At 35.3% G+C, this 19,334-nt stretch overlaps 3 protein-coding genes across 3 annotated transcripts; 2 read left to right on the top strand and 1 right to left on the bottom strand.

Moving 5' to 3' along the window:
* The first annotated feature begins 1,753 nt into the window (after positions 1 to 1,753).
* Positions 1,754 to 9,548, top strand: LOC110727220. The gene is made up of 4 exons (XM_021906786.1): positions 1,754 to 2,171; positions 2,617 to 2,755; positions 8,854 to 9,060; positions 9,147 to 9,548. The coding sequence occupies exons 2-4, from the start codon at positions 2,715 to 2,717 to the stop codon at positions 9,235 to 9,237; spliced, it is 339 nt and encodes a 112-aa protein (XP_021762478.1). The 5' UTR covers positions 1,754 to 2,171; positions 2,617 to 2,714; the 3' UTR covers positions 9,238 to 9,548.
* Positions 9,549 to 9,690: 142 nt separating this feature from the next.
* On the top strand, positions 9,691 to 15,531 carry LOC110727219 (protein NETWORKED 2C-like). Its single transcript, XM_021906784.1, has 4 exons — positions 9,691 to 10,919; positions 11,626 to 11,698; positions 12,950 to 14,291; positions 14,816 to 15,531. The coding sequence occupies exons 3-4, from the start codon at positions 14,198 to 14,200 to the stop codon at positions 15,484 to 15,486; spliced, it is 765 nt and encodes a 254-aa protein (XP_021762476.1). The 5' UTR covers positions 9,691 to 10,919; positions 11,626 to 11,698; positions 12,950 to 14,197; the 3' UTR covers positions 15,487 to 15,531.
* A 359-nt stretch (positions 15,532 to 15,890) lies between these two features.
* LOC110727218 (pentatricopeptide repeat-containing protein At3g26782, mitochondrial-like) lies at positions 15,891 to 18,623 on the bottom strand. The gene is made up of 2 exons (XM_021906783.1): positions 17,146 to 18,623; positions 15,891 to 17,006 (listed from the first exon to the last, which is right to left on the bottom strand). The coding sequence occupies exons 1-2, from the start codon at positions 18,112 to 18,114 to the stop codon at positions 15,963 to 15,965; spliced, it is 2,013 nt and encodes a 670-aa protein (XP_021762475.1). The 5' UTR covers positions 18,115 to 18,623; the 3' UTR covers positions 15,891 to 15,962.
* Between the last annotated feature and the right edge of the window lie 711 nt (positions 18,624 to 19,334).

Raw genomic sequence — 19,334 nt, 5'->3', positions numbered from 1 at the left:
TATCATGTCTATATTATTTCTATTTCCATTGTTTACATTTCGCAATCTCTTGTAATCTAGTTATCGGCATCCTAACCAAAGGTTGTCTCTTTAGGTGATTTTTGGCATAAACAAATTATAAAGTTAAAAAATGAATTTATGTTTTCAAATTAATTGAATAATAAATAAGGAAACAAAAAATTATCAAGTTTTTGGTACAAAGTTTGGAAATAAGGAGTGTTACGGTCAAAAGAGCGTCTGGAAGCTTGGTTGTTCAAATTGTAATCCAATCATAAGTTTTCATTAGTTTTTGTAATGTAGTATAGAAAAATAGGTCTTGACATGTCATTTGCTCATATTGGCGGTACAAAGTATAATCCAATTATAAATTTTCAATAATTTTTAGTTTTTACACTATATAGTATAGATAAATAGGTTTTGACATGTCATTTGCTCATATTGGCGGTACAAAGTATAATCCAATTATAAATTTTCAATAATTTTTAGTTTTTACACTATATAGTATAGATAAATAGGTTTTGACATGTCATTGCTCATATAGAACCAAGTCTAATATAGAAGAGGTGACAGCTGTGACACATGCAATAACATGTTGTGACTTTGAGTTTTAATGATAAAACTAGTGTGTGGCCCGGATATTGCACCGGATTGCTGCTTTAAAACAAAATGTTAATAAAGAGAATTTAAAGTTAATAACTCTACACCATCTTGGAATTGTTGAGGCTATTACTCTTTATTAATTTTTTCTAAGCTATATAATTATTTTTAATTCTTATTTTAAGCTTACTTCAAGATATATTAATTTATGTGTACATAAAACATATATTACTATTGACTAAGATATATGGTAAGAATTATGATCTTTTATATCCATGGGGTTCAGCGTTTGAAACATGTGAGATGTTTTTTCATTAAAATGACATGGAATAATTGTTGTAATGTTAGTGGTAATGTGACACACAAACCTTTTTAGGAATGATTTTTAACATATAAAGTATATATTGATGGAGAATTAGTAATGGCTATGATCAACATAAGGCAACAATTTAAACTCTCAACTACTTTTTGGCTCGGGCGATGCCCTGAGTTATTATTTTATAAGAAAAAAAGTATCAATGGTTTATTTTTAAAAAATTATTGAGCATCAAAATTCATTATTCATTCAATCTGCATGAACTTAAATTTTACATAAGTTTAATTTATTAGTTAAATCGATTCCTTAGTTGTCATAAAAAATTCCTTAGTATAGTAAATGTATAATGTGGTTAATTGAAAAAAAAACCTTTTAAATTGCTATGCATTTTTAAGTTACGTATTTTAAATACATATGACCTATATATGAGAATTATGAATGAGTAATTAAAGAAATGAGATTAATTTTATAATCATATTGTTGTTGAAATATACATGTATAAGTTAACAATTAAAATCTTAGAATTATGAAGGAGAATAACTCTATTTAATATGACTTTATTGTCATAAGTTGTGTCATTAGAATAGTGGTTAAAATTTGACTTTAGTGAATGTGAGGTCATGGGTTCAAATAAAACTCCAAATAAATTACAATTTTTTTAGCCAGAAAACATTGGTGATTGATTATAGTACGACACTATGCTACATAAGCAATGGCGACACGCGGTGGGATTGCATGACTTGCCATTAAATTTTAATAATATATATTGATATGCATTTCCTTTGATCCTTAGGCAAAGCATTACATCATCTTACATCCTTCTTCCTTGTGAAAAGTAATAGGAGGAAAGCTTACACTTAGGGTATCCTGCTTTAAATATCATGTTATTAATTTGTTACTCCTTCTAAACTCCTTAATAAAAAGTAAGGAACGTTACTATAGCTTATCAGCAGTGCTCTAACGATAATGCCTTGCTTTTATTAAATTTGTTTCTATACAATTTGATTTGGTAAAGTTAGCTTCATGGCTGTGTGTGGAGAAGCTTTTCCTCGTTACCTTTCATTCTTAATCGAAGTTTCTCTCTTCTTCTCCTCCTCTATAGAACTCCAGCTTTATGTAATTTTGTAGGGTTTCCCCATTTCTTCAACTTAGCGAATTTGAGTAATTCATCTGGTAATTCACGGCAACGCCAACCTAAATTCAATCAGAAAAGCAGCAAAGTCTCCATATCTTTTTCTTCATCCCAACTCGTGTTTGCGTAAGCTTCCTTTCTCCTCTCATCTACCATAGCACTTTGCTATGAATAATTTTTTATTTTCTTCACTTAATATGTTTTTTTTTTCTTTTTCAAAAAATAAAAGCTATTAGTCCTCCAAAGTTAATTTCTTTTTCTTCATTTTTTTCGCTTTTAATTTTGTTAGGGTTTTGATTAAACAATAAAATTTAAAATTGTGGTATTTTTTTCAGGGTTTGTTGTCCTGGTTAGCATTTCTTTCATTTTTTTTATAAAAATTTGTGCTTTAGTCGATTGAGTTTCCCTGATTTATTGATGAATTTGATCATTTTTCATTCAATTTCTGAGAATTTTCTATAGTAACTTGTTGCAAATTATTAGCGATCTTGTTTTGGTGTATTTTCCTTATTCTTAATTTACTTATAGTTCTCAATCAAAAGGGGGGTTAATTATTGGAGTTATCCTATAGCTTTACAAGAAGTCTATTCGCCAAAAGAGGGAGATTGTGCTTTTGTCTCTGCAGCTTCCGGAGTGGTTGGGTAGATTGTTGGTCAACTTTCAAAATACATGGTTGTTATGTTGTTGGTAGTGCTGGCACAAAAGAAAAGGTAATTTTCTTACTATGGCAGTTCTACGTGTTGTTCATGCATGCATGTTCTATAGATTGAGTCTTTGGTCCTTGCTTGGTAGGTTGATTTACTGAAAACTAAACATTGATTTGTTGATGTTTTCTAATTAGGGTAAAAATTACCCCACCACGCGGTCCAATCCTATAGCGACACGTGACCCAATAAAAAAGGTGACACGTGTCCCAATAGGAAGATGACACGTGGCCAAACATGGGAGTAGTTGAAAGAGAGAAGGCTTCCTTACATCAGAAGGCCCAAATACCGAAAAGGGCGTCATGACGGCGCCCCCAAAGGACACGGGTCGTACTATGATTGTGCCACCAATTAGATCACTCCTTTTTAGGGCACTAGCCCTAGAATGCACATATTCCAACCCCTATAAATACCTTAATCATTTATGATAGGTGGGGTGGATTAAGACATCTCATTTATTGCATAGAAATTGCTCTTAATTCTCTCTACTTTCTCTCTCTATAAACTTTTGTTTTCCGTTCACTAACTTGATCGCCGGAGGCGAATATTCTGTTTGACACAATATTCGTTATTTTGCAAGTGTAGCTATATTCAATACCTGTATCCCGAATGATTGTCCCGAAACATTTGGTGGCGTCTGTGGGTATACATGTCTAAAATGGCTAAAGACGGCCAAACACCCGGTCCTAGTTAGGACGGCCGTGCAGAGAATATTGAGGTTACGATCAACAACAACGATCCTCTAACCGCCTTATTCCATGAGGCCGAGGATCCTCTTGTGACGGTCGGCTCTTTGCAGGCCACTTTAGCCAAATTCCGAAAAGAGTTTGACGCCTTCTTCTTCTAAGCATCCGCCCATGAAAGAAGGAGAGGGTACCAAGAAAAAGCCCCATGTGGCCAACACTAAAGATGCGGGAGTTACTTTGTTCAGGAGGCAACCGAAGTCCCCTAGGGTGCCTCAGACGAACTGGTCAAGGCTTCTTGAGAAATCGAATTTGGCTGGGGGCAGATGAAGCCACCTCTGAGGCAGCCAAATAAGTCTTCCCAACACTTCAAGGATGCTAGAGACTACCTTCGGCACAAGCGGCAGGAGTGGGCACAGTCCTACTACTCAAACACTGCTTCTACTCCCACCATGCCGGATGAAATGTCAAACCATACCCTCTCCAATCATACCAGCTGAGCCAGGACTAGCAGAAGTCAAGCTCATTGTACTCTAACTCTAGTTCCTCTATCTCAACCAGCTCAGTTGCAAATGCCCTATAACTATGGTGCAATCTTGCGCTCTCAAGTTCTCAAGTTCCTTTATCCAAGATCTAGCTCTTGCGCTCTCAAGCCACGCTCTCATGAGATCATGGTGTTAAACACACCGTCAACTCCATCTGAATCTGCCATACTTGGTGACTATCATGAAGATATTGCGTGCGCACATGAAGACCTATTTGCGAGCGCACGAAGCTACAAAGCATAAAAAAACCTCAAAAGAGCGCGAGCGTGCACACCCAACGCAGCGAGGGCGCGTAGCTCTTGCGTGGGCGTGTTTCCCTGTTTTTTGGGTTATTTTGAATTCGTATTCCCGCCTCCTAAAAAATACCCTTTTATAACCGATTTTTGTAAGAGGTTTTTAGACATTATTTTCCTCATAATTTTAGCTTAGTTGAGAGTTTCTCTCTCTAGTTTTAGGTTTAGTTTTAGGAGTAGATTTAGAGAGAGAAAGTGAGAGATTTCAATGGTGATTTGAGAGATTGGTGATGCAAGGGTGACAATTGTATTGAAGATCTTCTCAATTATTAATGAGCATTTCTAACTCTATCTCATCTTATTGCTTTATTTAATTTCATGTTTATTTGATTTGATTTTGATGATTAAATCTTGATTAGTGTAGTTGTTCTTCATATTTGTTGATTCTTGATTTCATTTACTTGTTTGTTGATCAGATGATGATTCTTGAGTAGTTGTTTTGCTAGGGTTTGGGTAAAACTTGTATGATTGATTGATTGTGATTAATTTGGGAATTATGCTGATTGATTGTTGAGATTAAAGTGATTAATGTAAGTTTGCATGTGCTTAGTTTGATTAGGCCTTGAGAACTATGCTAGATTACATTGCAGATCCTAATGACATGACCACTTGATTAGGATTTGCAATTGTTGATTGGTTTGAATTGTGATTCTCCTACTTTGTTATTAATAGAGGAAACCTAGCTTAATGAATAGGAGATAGCTCTTGATTCCGATTGATAGCTCTTATCATTAGTCTTCACAACCATTGATTGATTTGACCTTCCCAAGTTGTTGCAATTGTCATGATTACTTGTTAATCCCCATTCCCTAGTGTTTCATTTGTTTGCTTCTTTGTTTTGGTAGTTGAATAATGTTACCTTCTAACCTTTGACTTCGACTTAGCTTAGGCGTTAATTGGAAACACTTGAACATAACCGTTCCTATTGGTTCGACCCTTGACTTACCTCTATACTTGTATTTAGGTTTTTTGAGTGATTATAAATTTGGTTTGGCTCTAGGGAGGATTTGTCAACGACCTAGTTTTCCCTACGTCAAAATGGCGTCGTTATCAGGGAACGGTGTCTATGTTTGAGTGTTTTTGGTTGCTTGAATCTAGGTCTTTGTATATACTTTTCTTTTATTTGATTTTTGTTTGTTTTGTGAAAAAAAAAATGGCATGTCTCTCATTTCCTCAATATGACAATGAGCTTTTTTGTGAATATTTCAATATACTTGAGGGATTTTTGGACTATAATTGTTGTAGTCTTTGGAGGCTTGTGAGATTTGTTATTTTGGTTTGAATGAGCAAACTAGGGACATAGTTGAAAGCATGCATAATTGTGATTTTAGAGTTTATGTTTGATTTGCTTGGGATGTCTATAGTAAGGGTAATCATGATTCTAATATTGATGCCCAATGTGTTAATTCTTCAAATGTTAGCATGACTTCCCATAATTTAACACATGATCCCATTAGTGAACCTAGAATGAATGCTTTCAAATCTATTTCCCCTATTGTTCATAATGATGAGATACATGCTCAAGTTGATGCTCATGGTGTGTTTCAATATTCTTCATTATTTACCATGCCTACTTGTGATGTGCCTTATTTCCTCAATGACGAATGTCATGTGCTTGATTGCGCCCTCACTCCCCAATGTGATGATATGCTATTGCTTCTAATGCTAATGCTTCCAGTCTTGGTTGTGATCCTTCTTCCCTTGTTGAACCCCAACCTTCTACACCTTTTAAGTCTCTTATTGATATTTTTGAATCTCAAATTAGGCATATTGTGAAAATTTCAAATCCAATGTGTGTGTTGAGGATGATGATGATGTTTTTGAGCAACCAAGAGTTTGTGAGGATCCTATTAGTGAGCATAGGAGTGAAGGAAAGGGAGTTGAGAGTGATGATGATGATGATAATTTTGTGAATCTAAACTCCCCTTCCTTTGTTGATTGTGATGAGTCTCAAGTGCATGATTGTGACTCTTCTATCCACAAGTATTTGGACTCGTTTGAGGTTATGTCAAAAATGTTCTTTGAGGTTCAAATAAATAATCATAGCCTTTTGAATGAGTTCATTGAGAATGTTTCATGGGAGAGAGATGAGTTTGAAATGAATTTGCATCCATTCATACATGCATGGTTTTGAGACTTTGGGATTTAAGGATATTGAGGGAGTTGTTGTTCATTGTTGTGATGAAGAGGATGATGTAGTTTCTCTTGGAAGTTGGATGTTTGAGGTAGATGGAGATCACGAGTGTCCTTCTTTTGAAGATTCAATATTGACTTCCATGCTCTTATTGGTGACGAGAGGAATGGTGGTGAGGAAGAGTTCATTTGTGAGACCATTGCTCCTATCTCTTCTTCTCATGTCCCTTTTTCAAGGAAATTTAACCATATCCCTTCCTATCTTATGTCCCTCCCTTCACTTGTCAATGAGCCTATTGGGGATCCCCTAGTCTTTGATGTTTTTCATGTTCCCCACTCATTAATTATTGAGGAAAAGGGTGATTCTACCACCCAAAAACATTTTGAGGAGAGTTTGCTTTCTTCTTCTTCTTAATCTATTGAATTTTCCTTTGCTTCTTTTTTTTCTCGACATCTCTCTCCTCCTTTGCGTGCACTATCCTTGTTGCACGCCCTCTTCCCGTCATGTGCTTACTACCTTATGAGATGTGTAGTAGTGCATTTGACAAACTCTTGCGTTCGTTGCAATATTATTTACTAGAGCGGTCACGCTTGGACCATAAGCAAGTCTTTCTCGGGAAGTAACCCGTGTTTTATTGCTTTCATTTTCTTTTCTTTTTGGAATAGATTTTCTCTCATGAAAATGTTTGTGTGCCCTTTGCTAGGTACATAACTTCATATACTTTGGTGCATTGGTTTGGATCAAGAATCAAGGAAGTATGACTCCACATTTGCTAGCATATGGAAAGCGAGAGTCACTATTAGAGATTGTTGGCTTTGAAAGGTTTAATTGGATCTTTTGCGGGTATTTACACCCACCTCCATCCGATAATATCCATCCTTGCTCTTTCTCTAATGGTTGGTGACTTGTTGGACATATGTTGGTATTGTTGGATTGATTTCTTTCTTTTCACCTCCCATGGATTATTTGATTTATGTTTGAGCATGTTGTTTCATTCAAGCTTGGGAGAGGGTATTCTATCATGTGTTGGTGGGATGTTGATTCACATTTGCCATGCACATCTGATTATAAGTAAGAGGAGATTTATTGGGACTAAGGAACAATATGCCATTCCTACTAGAGTTCTTGAAGTAAAGTTCCATGGTTTTTAAACGGCTGGTCTTATTAGTCCTAATGATCTTGGTTTTAAAATTCCACATCAGGATTAACAAGGACTGTGGAGTAAGATTCTCGAGTCATATAACAGTAGACAAACTACTCTTATAGTCATATATGGTTTTGGTTGAAGAGATGAAAGATAGGCAAATCTCTATCTATAACGACTATAAGGGTGCATTATTTTTGTCTAAACATATTAGTCCTAATGATCTTCGCGATGAAACCTGCGTAGCAATATATGATGCCATGGTATAAACATGCTTACTAAATCTGATTTCATCATTCAAACTATAATTTTAAAGGGTCGTGTGGATTATTAATTGTTACTAAAATGCACTCTTTATATTTGCATTAATTTATTAGAATGTTTACCAAAAACTTTGACTGAAGTTCAGCAAATAAATGGAGCAGATTAGAGAATTTGAACAATGTGTTAAATATCTTTTTCTCACTTTTGAGTTAGAAAAGAAGATTGGTTCTGACATTAATCTCAAATTTTAATTTTTTTTACTTACTGATGGATTCATAGTAGCACATTGTTTGGATAGGTTAGGTAAGATTCTTAGGATTACATGGATATTGCTCTTTTTGTTTACCTCTAAAGGAGAGCAAGAATAATGAGCAGGAGAAGAAGTCGAGTTTCCATCATACAAAACCGGAGCCGGTCTTCCTCTCACTTTTTTTAGCTTTCCATTGCTCCAAACCAGCCAATTATATCAATAATGTAATAGGCTTGCTCTAATGCTCTCTACCTCTTATACCTCAGTTATCCTATTATTCATACTCCAATGTAACACTTGCCGCTATATTAAGATAAATATTAGTGCATAAATTTTATATCCTTGTGTATTTATTATATACCTAGCCTAATATTTAATCTGTTCCTAGGAAGCTGTGAAGAAGTGCCTTCTTTAGTAATGTTAATTAGAATTGAAAGCTTTGGGTCTAATTTTGTTTGTTATGTGCTAGCTATAAGATTATAAGGGGATTTGATTCGGAACTGAATTGCTTTATAAAGGTCTGCAATCTGCTGTTTGTGGATCATAATTTCTGTGGTATTATCAACTTATTCTTGGAGCATTCGAAGTTTTATATTTTCACTTGGGACTCTATGCTTTTACAAAACTGCTAACAATTGTTTGTTTGAACATATATACCTTAATTTTCTTAATGTAAATTTAAAGGAGAATGAGATTGGTTATTGCTTCCTATAACCAAACGCCATCTTAGCTTGATTGTTGCCTCTCTACTGCTTAATGCCTTAAAATTTACCTTTCTTTAAATATACCAGGATGGCTGTTGCTATGCTTGTCAAGAGACATGCTGATGGATTGCTATCTAATGATGACTACAACATTGAGCTTGAGGATCAAAGAGGGCAGAAGGTTGGATTGCTACCTATTGATAACTACAATATTGAGCTTGAGGATCTAAGAGGGCAGAGGTTAATATTGGTTCTGACAGATCAAAGATATGTGTTTGCTGATTGCAAGCTATTGTATGCACCATGGAAGTCTCTCTTTAGTTTCAATTGTTGAGAAGCAACTGCATGCGCGGAGTTGCCTTATATTTTGTATATGACAGGGAAATAATGATGGGTCTTACGCTGCGTATATACAAAAGGAAAGCAGCTAATGAGAACACATCAATACAAAGAGGCATTAGAGGTGCTTGAAATGGGAGAGGTTAGTGGCAGCACGTCAATGCAGGAAGTCTATTATGAATAAGAAATTATTTTGTCAAGCAAATTCGATTTTTTGGGTAACTCTGTTCTGAATATGAAGTTCTTAACACGAGATCCATTGTGTTTTTTTCAGAAGGTTTTTTTTTTTTTTTTTTTTTTTCTGTGACTCGAAACTCATAAAGGCATTAGTCATTCCTTTTCTCCCCGAGTTTTCAAATCTTGCTTTCAAGGTCTCCTGTAATATGTTGTACCTGTACATAGCTTAAACCTTATGAAATCTATGTCACCTAATATTTTGTGTTTTTCAGTTATCTTGCCGTGTGGATTCCCTAAAAGATGCTGCCTGGTAAATAGGTACATGACAATTTTCTTACAATTTCCTTGATTTCTAATGTTGTACGGTCTTTGTGATTCATATTACTGATGGCACTCATTTGGTTGCGGAAGCCAACATTCCAACACAAATTTCAATCTCAGAACTGGTATGCTAATTGCAGTTCTTATTCTCAAAGAACATTCTGCTTTTGGTAGCTTTGTTGGATATACAATACAGAAGGCTTTGATGAAAGCAAAGTTAGATTTCTTCTCAGATTGCTAAACTATTAATATAGTTGCTTGTAGTGTCTCTGTTTATTCCTTAAAAAATTCATTTGGAATATAATTCCAAGGAGCAAAATATAAAGGTCAGTGCTGATCCTCCTTTCTTGCTTTCAAGTGTTAATGAGCTGACTGGGGAAGCTACTTTCACACGCATCTAGGCACGCCATTTGGCGCACTTTCGAATCCCATGGCTGATAAGGTATTGCCTTCAAGAAGCTATAGCGGTGGGATTTTGAAATGGTGGGGTTCTAAGCTTCATCTTTCATATGGGTGATCTTTGGTTTTGGGAATTTTTAAACCATTTTTTGTTCTCGATTAGAGTGTTCTGTTTTTGTTTATTTCTGTCTCTTGACATGCCAAATGTCCTGATTTATTCATTTATTCATTAGATTCATGTTCATTGATTTTTAAATTTGATGTAAAGAGCATGTTTGTGTAGCTTACTGAAAATTTAAGAACTAGAGCTACAATTAGAAGAGAAGAAAGGGGAAATGGAAAACTAATCTGTAATTTGATGAAATTAAATTATCAAACGGTGTTCACGATCCTTGGCCTTGGATTGGCTAGACACTACCAATTTAACCAGCTAAAACAAGTACTATTCATGTATAACATTTCTAAGTTTCTTTCTCTCTCTCACCTTAACTAAATCTTCACGAGCTATATCTTACATATTAATATTAATGCTAATGTTAACCCTCCTTTTAAGGTTTAGGATTCGTACCCTTTTTAATTGGGTTATTTAATTTAGGGACTTTGCTTTGCATTCTCATTTTTTAGAGCATGTTATCCCGCCCTTTAAGGTTAGGATTCATACCCCTATTTATTGGGTTATTTAATTTAGGGAATTTGCTTTGCACTCTCATTTTTAAGAGCATAGATTTGCAATGTTGAGTTATTTAATTTAGGTATTTTGCTTTCATCTCATTTATTAACATGGTTATCATTCTCAAATCATAATTTTGGAGAAATAGGTAAGAAACGGGTGAGGTTTTTCATCAAAAGTTACATCTTCAAAAAATGCCTCTTTGGGTTTTATCTCCACGAAGAATTGCTTGCCCTAGAGATATAAGGTACCTACTCCTTAATTTCTTATATTGTATTGAAGCCTTCTTGATTATGGGCCAAATTATTCTCATTTTGTCATAAAATTAACATATAGTCAGCGGCATTGTTCCTCATGAAATGTAATGTCTATTTCAAAAAGCTTCTTATTCCCCCTTCGTCTCTTTCATGTTCTATGGTATATATGTAGTATATATTTATGTTTGGGTTCATATGGTGTTGTCAGATTATGGAGTAACTAATGTGATATTAGATCTGCTTTCAAAAGATTATATTCTTATTTCTAAATATTTTTTCTATATCCGTTGTTAGCCTGTCACTGCAACAACCAGAAAAAAATGAGATTAAACTAAATGTAATAAAAGACAATAATTACATACGATCAATATATAAGTCATGTACATAATCAAATATCTGCTTTAGAATCCTTAATAGCATATGTATGTTCTTTATTTTAGTTTCAGAGTGTTCTAGATAGTTTTATCAATTTAGTCTAGGTTCCAAGTTATTAGTTATAGTTTCTACCTTTTATGAGAAAAGTTGCGTATGTTTCTTTAATATATGTAGAATTTGATTTTGTGAAATATGTGTACCTTCAAGCTTTGACCTCTGTTTAGGAAGGAGAAATTGGTGCTTAATTGTGTTAAGTGATCAGTATATGTTTATGTTTTTCTGAAGTTCCTTGTTCTCTCTTTGCTTTCAAATTTGTTATAGGCATACTTGGCACCAGCTGAAAACGGATTGGGGAAATCATGTAGTCGTCAAGAGTTGTAATATTAGCTTTGAGGTAAGTAGATGATGTGCCATACTCTTTATCTTTTGGGTCTTTTGATGCTTATTATGGAGCTTTAATGTTGAATTTTGTGGAAATTGTGTTAATTAGCTTTATTTTTGCGACTTTATAGTAGTTCAATGCTTAGCTTGGGATGTTGCTTGATTCAAAAGGGAAATAAAAAGTCAGAGGGTGTGGGTGCTGAGGGTGTAAAAGAAATTGCTTATAACACTCGAACCAATTTTTCGAGTAATCATTTTGAGTACATTTCTGGGTTTTGATATATAAAGCTCCTATTATACAGTTATACTAAAGTTAAATGGAAAAATGGTAACTTTGGAGTTAAAGAGCTAGAGAATATGTGAAAACAAAATTAAACGTTTTTGCATTAAAGATAACTAAGAAACATTTACATTAGCTTTAATACTAACCTTAACTAATATTTTAAAACCAATTAACGAAGAAGAGTGAGATGGAGAAAGGAAAAGGAAGGGAGACTTGAAAAAGGGAATGAGAGTAGAAGGCGAGTAAACCGTTGAGAGAGGAGGGTAAAGGAGGGAGCAAGTAAGACGAGAGGCATATTACAAACAGGGGAGGGGGGAAGGAGGGAGGAAAGTTAAGGGGGGTGGGTTGGGGAGTCCCCAAGTTTGCAAATATCATAAAAGTCTAGCAATGAGAAAATAACTTGTGGGAGGGGGAGGTACTAGTTGAAAGAAGAGTTACCCAGGTTCCGTCTTTTTTAGGAAGCTCGTAAGTACATGCTGAGTGGCTGACATATTATCACTTATTTCCTGTAATTTTATGTGATTTTTGAATAGTAAAACATACCACAAAATCTGAGGCTTTGTGCTTCTGGAATAATGCGAGTAAATTTCATCCATAAAGATTTGTTGATATTCATGCTACAATTTTTTTTCTTTTTCAGAAGTTTCATGATTATGTTCAAGACATTACTTATTATATGCATTACTTTATAAGTGAAACTTTCATGGGGATGCTCAGCTATACTAACTTATATTTCGCAATTGTTTATCCTGTCGCTGCTGATTATCTTGATAATTATGTGTTTCTAAAGGTTGCTTCACTTGGGGATGGAGTCTCTTTAAGAAACTAAGGTTTTGAATAATTATCATGTTACTGTCAATATATGATATACAAGTTTTTGAACTTTAATTGTCATTGTCTTATCTGATCTATGAAACAAGTTTCTAAACTTTAATCTTCATCGTTTCAACAACTGAACTGTCAAAATTTTCTTTCATGCAGTTTTTTAATAAGTTTTTTGACATAGTGCTGTTGTCCAACTGCAATTTTACATGGTGAAGACTATGAAAAGTTCAAAAATCTACTATTAATGTTATTCCACTGTCTCTTGGACTTGAAACTGCTGGGAGTGTCATGACAGTTCAGATAACAGAGAACACAACCATTCAGGAAATAGAGAAGATGTTTCAAAAGGCTGAGAAGTACAAGGCTCGTGATGAGGAGCATAAAAAAAAGGTCGGTTGGAAAATTGTGTTTACCACATGAGGATTGAGGAATATACTGAAGAATAAGAAGACGAGATCAAAGAGCAAATAGGAGCTTCCTATCTGCACACTACATTAAAAACCCTAAGACTATAATTTAAAAGTCTTTCACCTAGCCTTCTTCATCATATGTATATTTTAAATACCGCTCTAACGATCACAATCACACATTTTATGTTTCCCGATTAATTTCACAAAATTGGGGGGGGGGGGGGGGGGGTTCTTAAAAGTTTTTTCTATTTAAACGTTGGTTATTTAATAATGAACTTTTAGAGACGTTGAGAAAGTCAATTGATCATACTCAAAAAGTGAGAACCAATTCCATGCCTCCAAAACTAATAGGGAAAAACTAATCAATTTGCTTAATTAACATTCTTAGATTGTATTCTAAATACATTGAGTTCAAAATAAGCATAGAATCCAATCCCCACCCCTCTTGAAAAGCATGAAAATTACGTTTTGTTTACCAATGGTTCCACACTACCAAGACAATTCCACAAGTTTTCCCTATAAAAATATGCATTGCAAATTCCATTCTTCATTCTCTTATAACCCAACTAATATATCAAAACAAAAAGAAAAAAAACAGTTATTGTCAAAAACCAAAATTACAAACTTAAGTTCATTTCTTCAACTTGTCAAAAAAAAAAAAAAAAAAAAAGTTCAATTGTTCAAAGCCAAATTCAAGAGGTAGTAAAACGGTGAAAATAATGCGAGTTAAGACAACGGTACTTACTTTCCAACCAAATTAAAGAGCCATTATAGGGAGTTACAAAAAATTAAGCACTCTAATAACGGAAATCAAGCATAATTAAAGGTTTCAAAATACTTTTCAAAAAAAAAAAAAAAAAAAAAAAAAAAGGTTTTAAAATACAATGCAAATATGGAAATTAGCTATGAATATACATGAAGCCATAGCCAACTAACAAAATAAATTTGCATAGTTTTGATCACTTGACAGTTCTAATTCTTCACAATACATAGAATGACGTCTAGCGCAATGGAAATAATCGAAGCCGCTGCCAAGGAACCTGCTAGTTGCGTACGTCGTTCTCAATGGCTTCACTGTACTATATCAGGTACACATTCATATCTTCTTAAAAGTATTAGGGTCTTGTTCATTCCAATTTATTGCATCGCATGTCCAAAACCAATACCATAAGAATATTTGGTTGGAAATATACATATAAAGATAACCTTGAATAGCTAGTAGCCTAGTACAGAGTACAATTCCAACAGGCAATAGCCAATTTCGGAAAGAGGGAATCATAGGTTATGGTATCTATACTTTTTAAGCAAAGCGACGTTCTCAATTCTGTAAAAACTGTATAGAATAAACATGCAGAAATGGTTTGTTCTAACCTCAAGGGCAATTTTTTATAAACATTTGTCACATATATAGTGGTGTTTCAGGGAGTTTTGTTGAGGGAAGTATAAAGTTATATTCCAACCCCTATCTTTGAAAGGGTTATCATGCTGGACATAACTATGCAGATTTTTTGAATATATAATATGATTTTCCAAAAAATCAACGATGATTAGATGAATCCATACAATGGGAAAAGATAATTGACTCCATCTAATTGAGTCTACTTTGACACAGGTGTGGATGAAAAAATGAAGGTCATTCTGGCTCTTCTGGAAGATGATGATTCTCCCTTGCAAAATGATGAAATATGTGTAAGAAAAAAAGAAAATATCACAAAAGTAGTTCAAGATCTCTGCATATCTTACCGCAACTTAGCAGAGAAATATGAAAGCTTAAAAAATGTTGCAATAGATGTTCATACTTCAGAATCGTCATCCCTTTTCAGCAATAAAAGCAAGAAAATTTTGGAAGACTTGGGAGCCTGGAATGATTCTCAGTTAGAGACTACTAATTCTAATCCCGAATCTTCTGTAGAAGATGCTGATACTAAATGTGAAGGCACTATGGCTGACATTGAGCATATAAAGAGGACTGCGGATAGCTTGGTACCCAAAGGTGGAAGCAGTATTCAGCCAGAAAATGCCTGGTTTGATGGAGTGAAGTACAAATTTTCAAAGCTTGTTGAAGAAAATACACAGCTGCAGGTTGAGTTGATCAGAAGAAATTCTGAGAAAAGAGAGACCATCATAAAGCTCCAAACTCAGGTGAGCAGATTGAGGGTCGAAAATGATACCCTGAAGCGTACTCTAAATTACAATGATCATAACAAACAGCACATCCAAGAGAGTTCTCCAAGGAGGAAATCAATCCTTCTAGACAAGTTTTTCAGAGGATGCTCTCCGTAATTTGATACCATGTCACGTAAATATTCCATATTGTATTGCTGGTATAAACCTAAATTATTGGAATTTGAAACATTCAGTATATGTTTTTCCTTTGCACAGCCAAGTTAGCAAGTCTCTCTCTCTCTCTCTTTTTTTTTTTTTTTTTTTTGGGTTCTGGCTTGTCTTAACATCACAGTTAGTCTACAAAGCATATATTAAATGTTCTCCTTCAGGAACCTGGCTTAAGGAAATCTTCCCTAAGAGAATTGCTTGCTTCTCTTAATACCCACAACAATAAAAATGCTAATCCCTCATGAACAATTGAGACGGAGCATAAATTGAGCAGCCATTCTAACAGTATGTAGCATCCATACGGATATTTCATGTCCACCACCTCTCCTGAAGTAGTAGTAGAGAATCATCTTTTAATAACCATTCCTGCAGTGGACATAATCAAATCTACCGAGCGTTTCTTTCCAAGGAAGAAACTATATCAATTACCAGTAATCACCACATGAACAAGACCCATCTTTAAAATGGTGAAAACGCTTAGAATCTCTTACCACAATCTCTCGGTTGACAACTTTAGAAATCAGCTTTATCACAATGTGACAATCACCGCAAACCCTGAGGTTTTTTGTGACATGGATTACAGTCCCAGGAACAGTATTCATAATACCAAATGCAACTGCAAGCTTCTCACTGTGAGCCTGTAAGATGAATTCCTTCTCTTCATCATCAACATCATGAAGAACTGATGTCTTATCAGATACATATCCGAATTCCTTCAGTTTCATATATAGCTTATCCAGGTACTCATAAATTTGCTGCTGTTGAGGATGCTCTTTATCTCCAACCAAAAATACATGAACTCTCCCTTTCACTTCTAGCAAGCTATATCCAGGTGGTTTAACCAAACCATTTTCCTTCATTAAATATCTAATTCTCTCAACATCTTCCCACCTTCCAGCATCAGCATACATATTCGAAAGCAAAACATAATACCCACAATTACTTGGGTCTAATTCAAACAATTTTCTAGCTGAAATTTCAGCAAGCTCTAAATTTTTATGCATTCGGCAACCAGCCAAAAGAGCCCCCCATACCACAAAATCAGGCTCAACCTTCATTTCCTTAACCAAATCATATGCCTTGCCAAGTAAACCAGCACGACCGAGAAGATCAACCATACAGCCATAGTGTTCGACCCCTGGCTCCACACCAAATTCCCTTTTCATGCTTGTGAAGCAGTCCCAGCCTTCGTCAACAAGGCCAGCATGGCTGCATGCAGCTAGAACTGATACATAAGTTATGTAATTTGGTTTTACTCCTACCCTTTTCATGTCATAGAAAACATCAAGTGCTTCTTTGGCATACCCATGCATCCCATAACCAGCTATCATTGCACTCCAAGACTTCACATTCTTCAGCTTCATGCGCTCAAATGCTCTCCTGGCCATTGCAACTCTCCCACATTTGCAATACATGTCAATAATGGAGGTGCCAACAAATACATTCTGTCCCAAACCCATTTTAACCACCTGCGAAATGATATAAAGCAACATTAGCAATGTATAGTTATTCATTAAAAAGCAACAAAACATTATAAACACCAATAATGGGTATGACAATCAATCAAACTACAAAAACTTTTCTAGAAGATTGCAACTTTTGTAGTACCTGATCGTGTATGCACTTGCCATGAAGCAAAGCCCCAGCATGAGAGCATGCCAGCAGTACAGCAGACAATGTCACTGCATTATATCTAATGTCGCTATCATTCACCATGTCATGAAACACTTCTATAGCTTCAGTGGACAATCCATTTTGTGCAAACACTGCAACCATAGTATTCCAAGTAATAACATCTTTCTCTATCATCCCATCAAACACCTTCTTCGACATAACCAACTCCCCACACTTAGCATACGCATCTACCAAAGTATTCCCTACTCCCAAAAACACATCCAAACCCCGTTTTACAGAAAACCCATGAATCCCACCAGTTGCAAACTTGTTCGAAACCCGAGCACAAGCTGATAAAACCGAAACCAAAGCAACTTGATCAACAGAAAAACCCTCCTTTTCTCCCTCAATTTCACTTTCCTCCGCCAAAAACTCATTTAACAACAACAAAGCCTCATGGGGTTCATCGTTCTGTACACAACCCGTGATCATCGACGTCCAAGACACAACATTTCTCTGAGGAATTTCGTCGAACAGCTTGCGTGCATCCCAAATCTGCCCACATTTAGAGTACATATCAATCAAAGCAGAAGACACAAAAAGATCATAATCATAACCGAACACAAAAGCCTGCTGATGGGCTTGTCGGCCGGAAAAAAGATCACACAGAGACGAGCAGGACTTGATAGCACAGGGGAATGTATTGCGGTTAGGAAGAAGAGATAGTTTTCGCAACGAAGAGAAAGCTCGAAGGGCTTCGAGCGAATCGCCGCTTCGAGCAAGCTCGGCAATGACTGAATTCCAGGAATGCACATTGGATGGATCAACGTATTGGTTGAACAATGTCAATAGGTTGGAATCAGGGATTGATGAAAAATAGCAATAACAATGAAATTTAATTCTGGGTTTAAAGGTATGTTTGATGATTGATATAAGTGAGCGATTCTGAGAAGAAATCCTCATTCATTCGGTTGAATTTTGAGGATTTCAATTCAATTGTTTGGTAAGTCTGGAATTAAAAACTCAAATGATGAAATGAATAAGCTTTGTACTTTGTAGTTGGTTATGGCGGGAAGTGGTGTCCTTCAATTTTATTTTATTTTATTATTATTTTTTCTTAATACTAAGATGAAAGACCCTATTAAATCAGCACCTCTCACAGGTTAAGCCAGTCTGCTCCGCAGGTTAAATTTGAGAGTAGAGGGGAGCAGAGGGGGTGGTTATGGAAACCTCCTACTCCCAAGCAAATGTAGTTCGTGGTGCTTGACCTTAAAGTCTCGAGGTGAGTTCCCCTCCAACTCTACAAAACTTTGCTTGGTTGTCCTTTAATTCGATTGTTTGATAATTTTGAAGGTACTTGTCGTACATTTATAAGGTACATACCTCCAAGATATAAGTTACATCACATTATGCAATAAATAAATAAATAAAACCTAAATGCTAGATTTTTTAACACAATTTTGGAAAAATTGCTAAAAATAATTTCAACTTTGTTCTGCCCGTCCAAAATAATCCCAACTTTATACTTCATTCGCCCAAAATAGTCAAAGGTGACCGGTAACCTATTAAACAGGTAATTTTATTTTTTATTAGGTTTAATGTACACCTGTCACCACGTGATTGGTCAAAAGTTAAAAAAAATATTATATTAATATTAATATTAGTATTATTTTTAACTAATTAATTAAAAAATAAAACCACCAAACCCCCCCGCACTGCCCCATGCCTTTCCCACCGGCCGGCGCCACCCCTTCACCCTTCCTTTGTCGGCACCGAACCCAGCTACCCACGGTCCGCGCCGTCCTTACCCCTCTCCTGAGCGTCAGCCCTTCCGCTTTCCCTTAAACCACCATCCCCTCACCCCAAAACCCCAAATCTTGCGTGGACTATTATTGTGGACCTAAGGTTTATACACACGTAACTGACACTATATTGAATATAGTGACCCTAATTTTAACGTAGTAACCTTATTTTTAACATAATATAGTAACCTTTATTAAAACTTGTGTGCCTTTAATGCTAGTGTGAACCTTAAGGTGAACCTTAAGTACGATGTTAAATTGAACATATAACTCTAATTTTAACATAGTGACCTTTATTATTCATATTGACCAGTATATTAAAATTTTCATTTAAAAAAACCTCTTATTGACAGGCTAAAGTCGTATCACTTAATCAAAAGA

This window comes from Chenopodium quinoa, unplaced genomic scaffold (genome assembly GCF_001683475.1).
Source record: "Chenopodium quinoa cultivar QQ74 unplaced genomic scaffold, ASM168347v1, whole genome shotgun sequence".
Taxonomy (NCBI): domain Eukaryota; kingdom Viridiplantae; phylum Streptophyta; class Magnoliopsida; order Caryophyllales; family Amaranthaceae; genus Chenopodium; species Chenopodium quinoa.
This window is presented reverse-complemented; position numbering and strand designations above follow the sequence as displayed.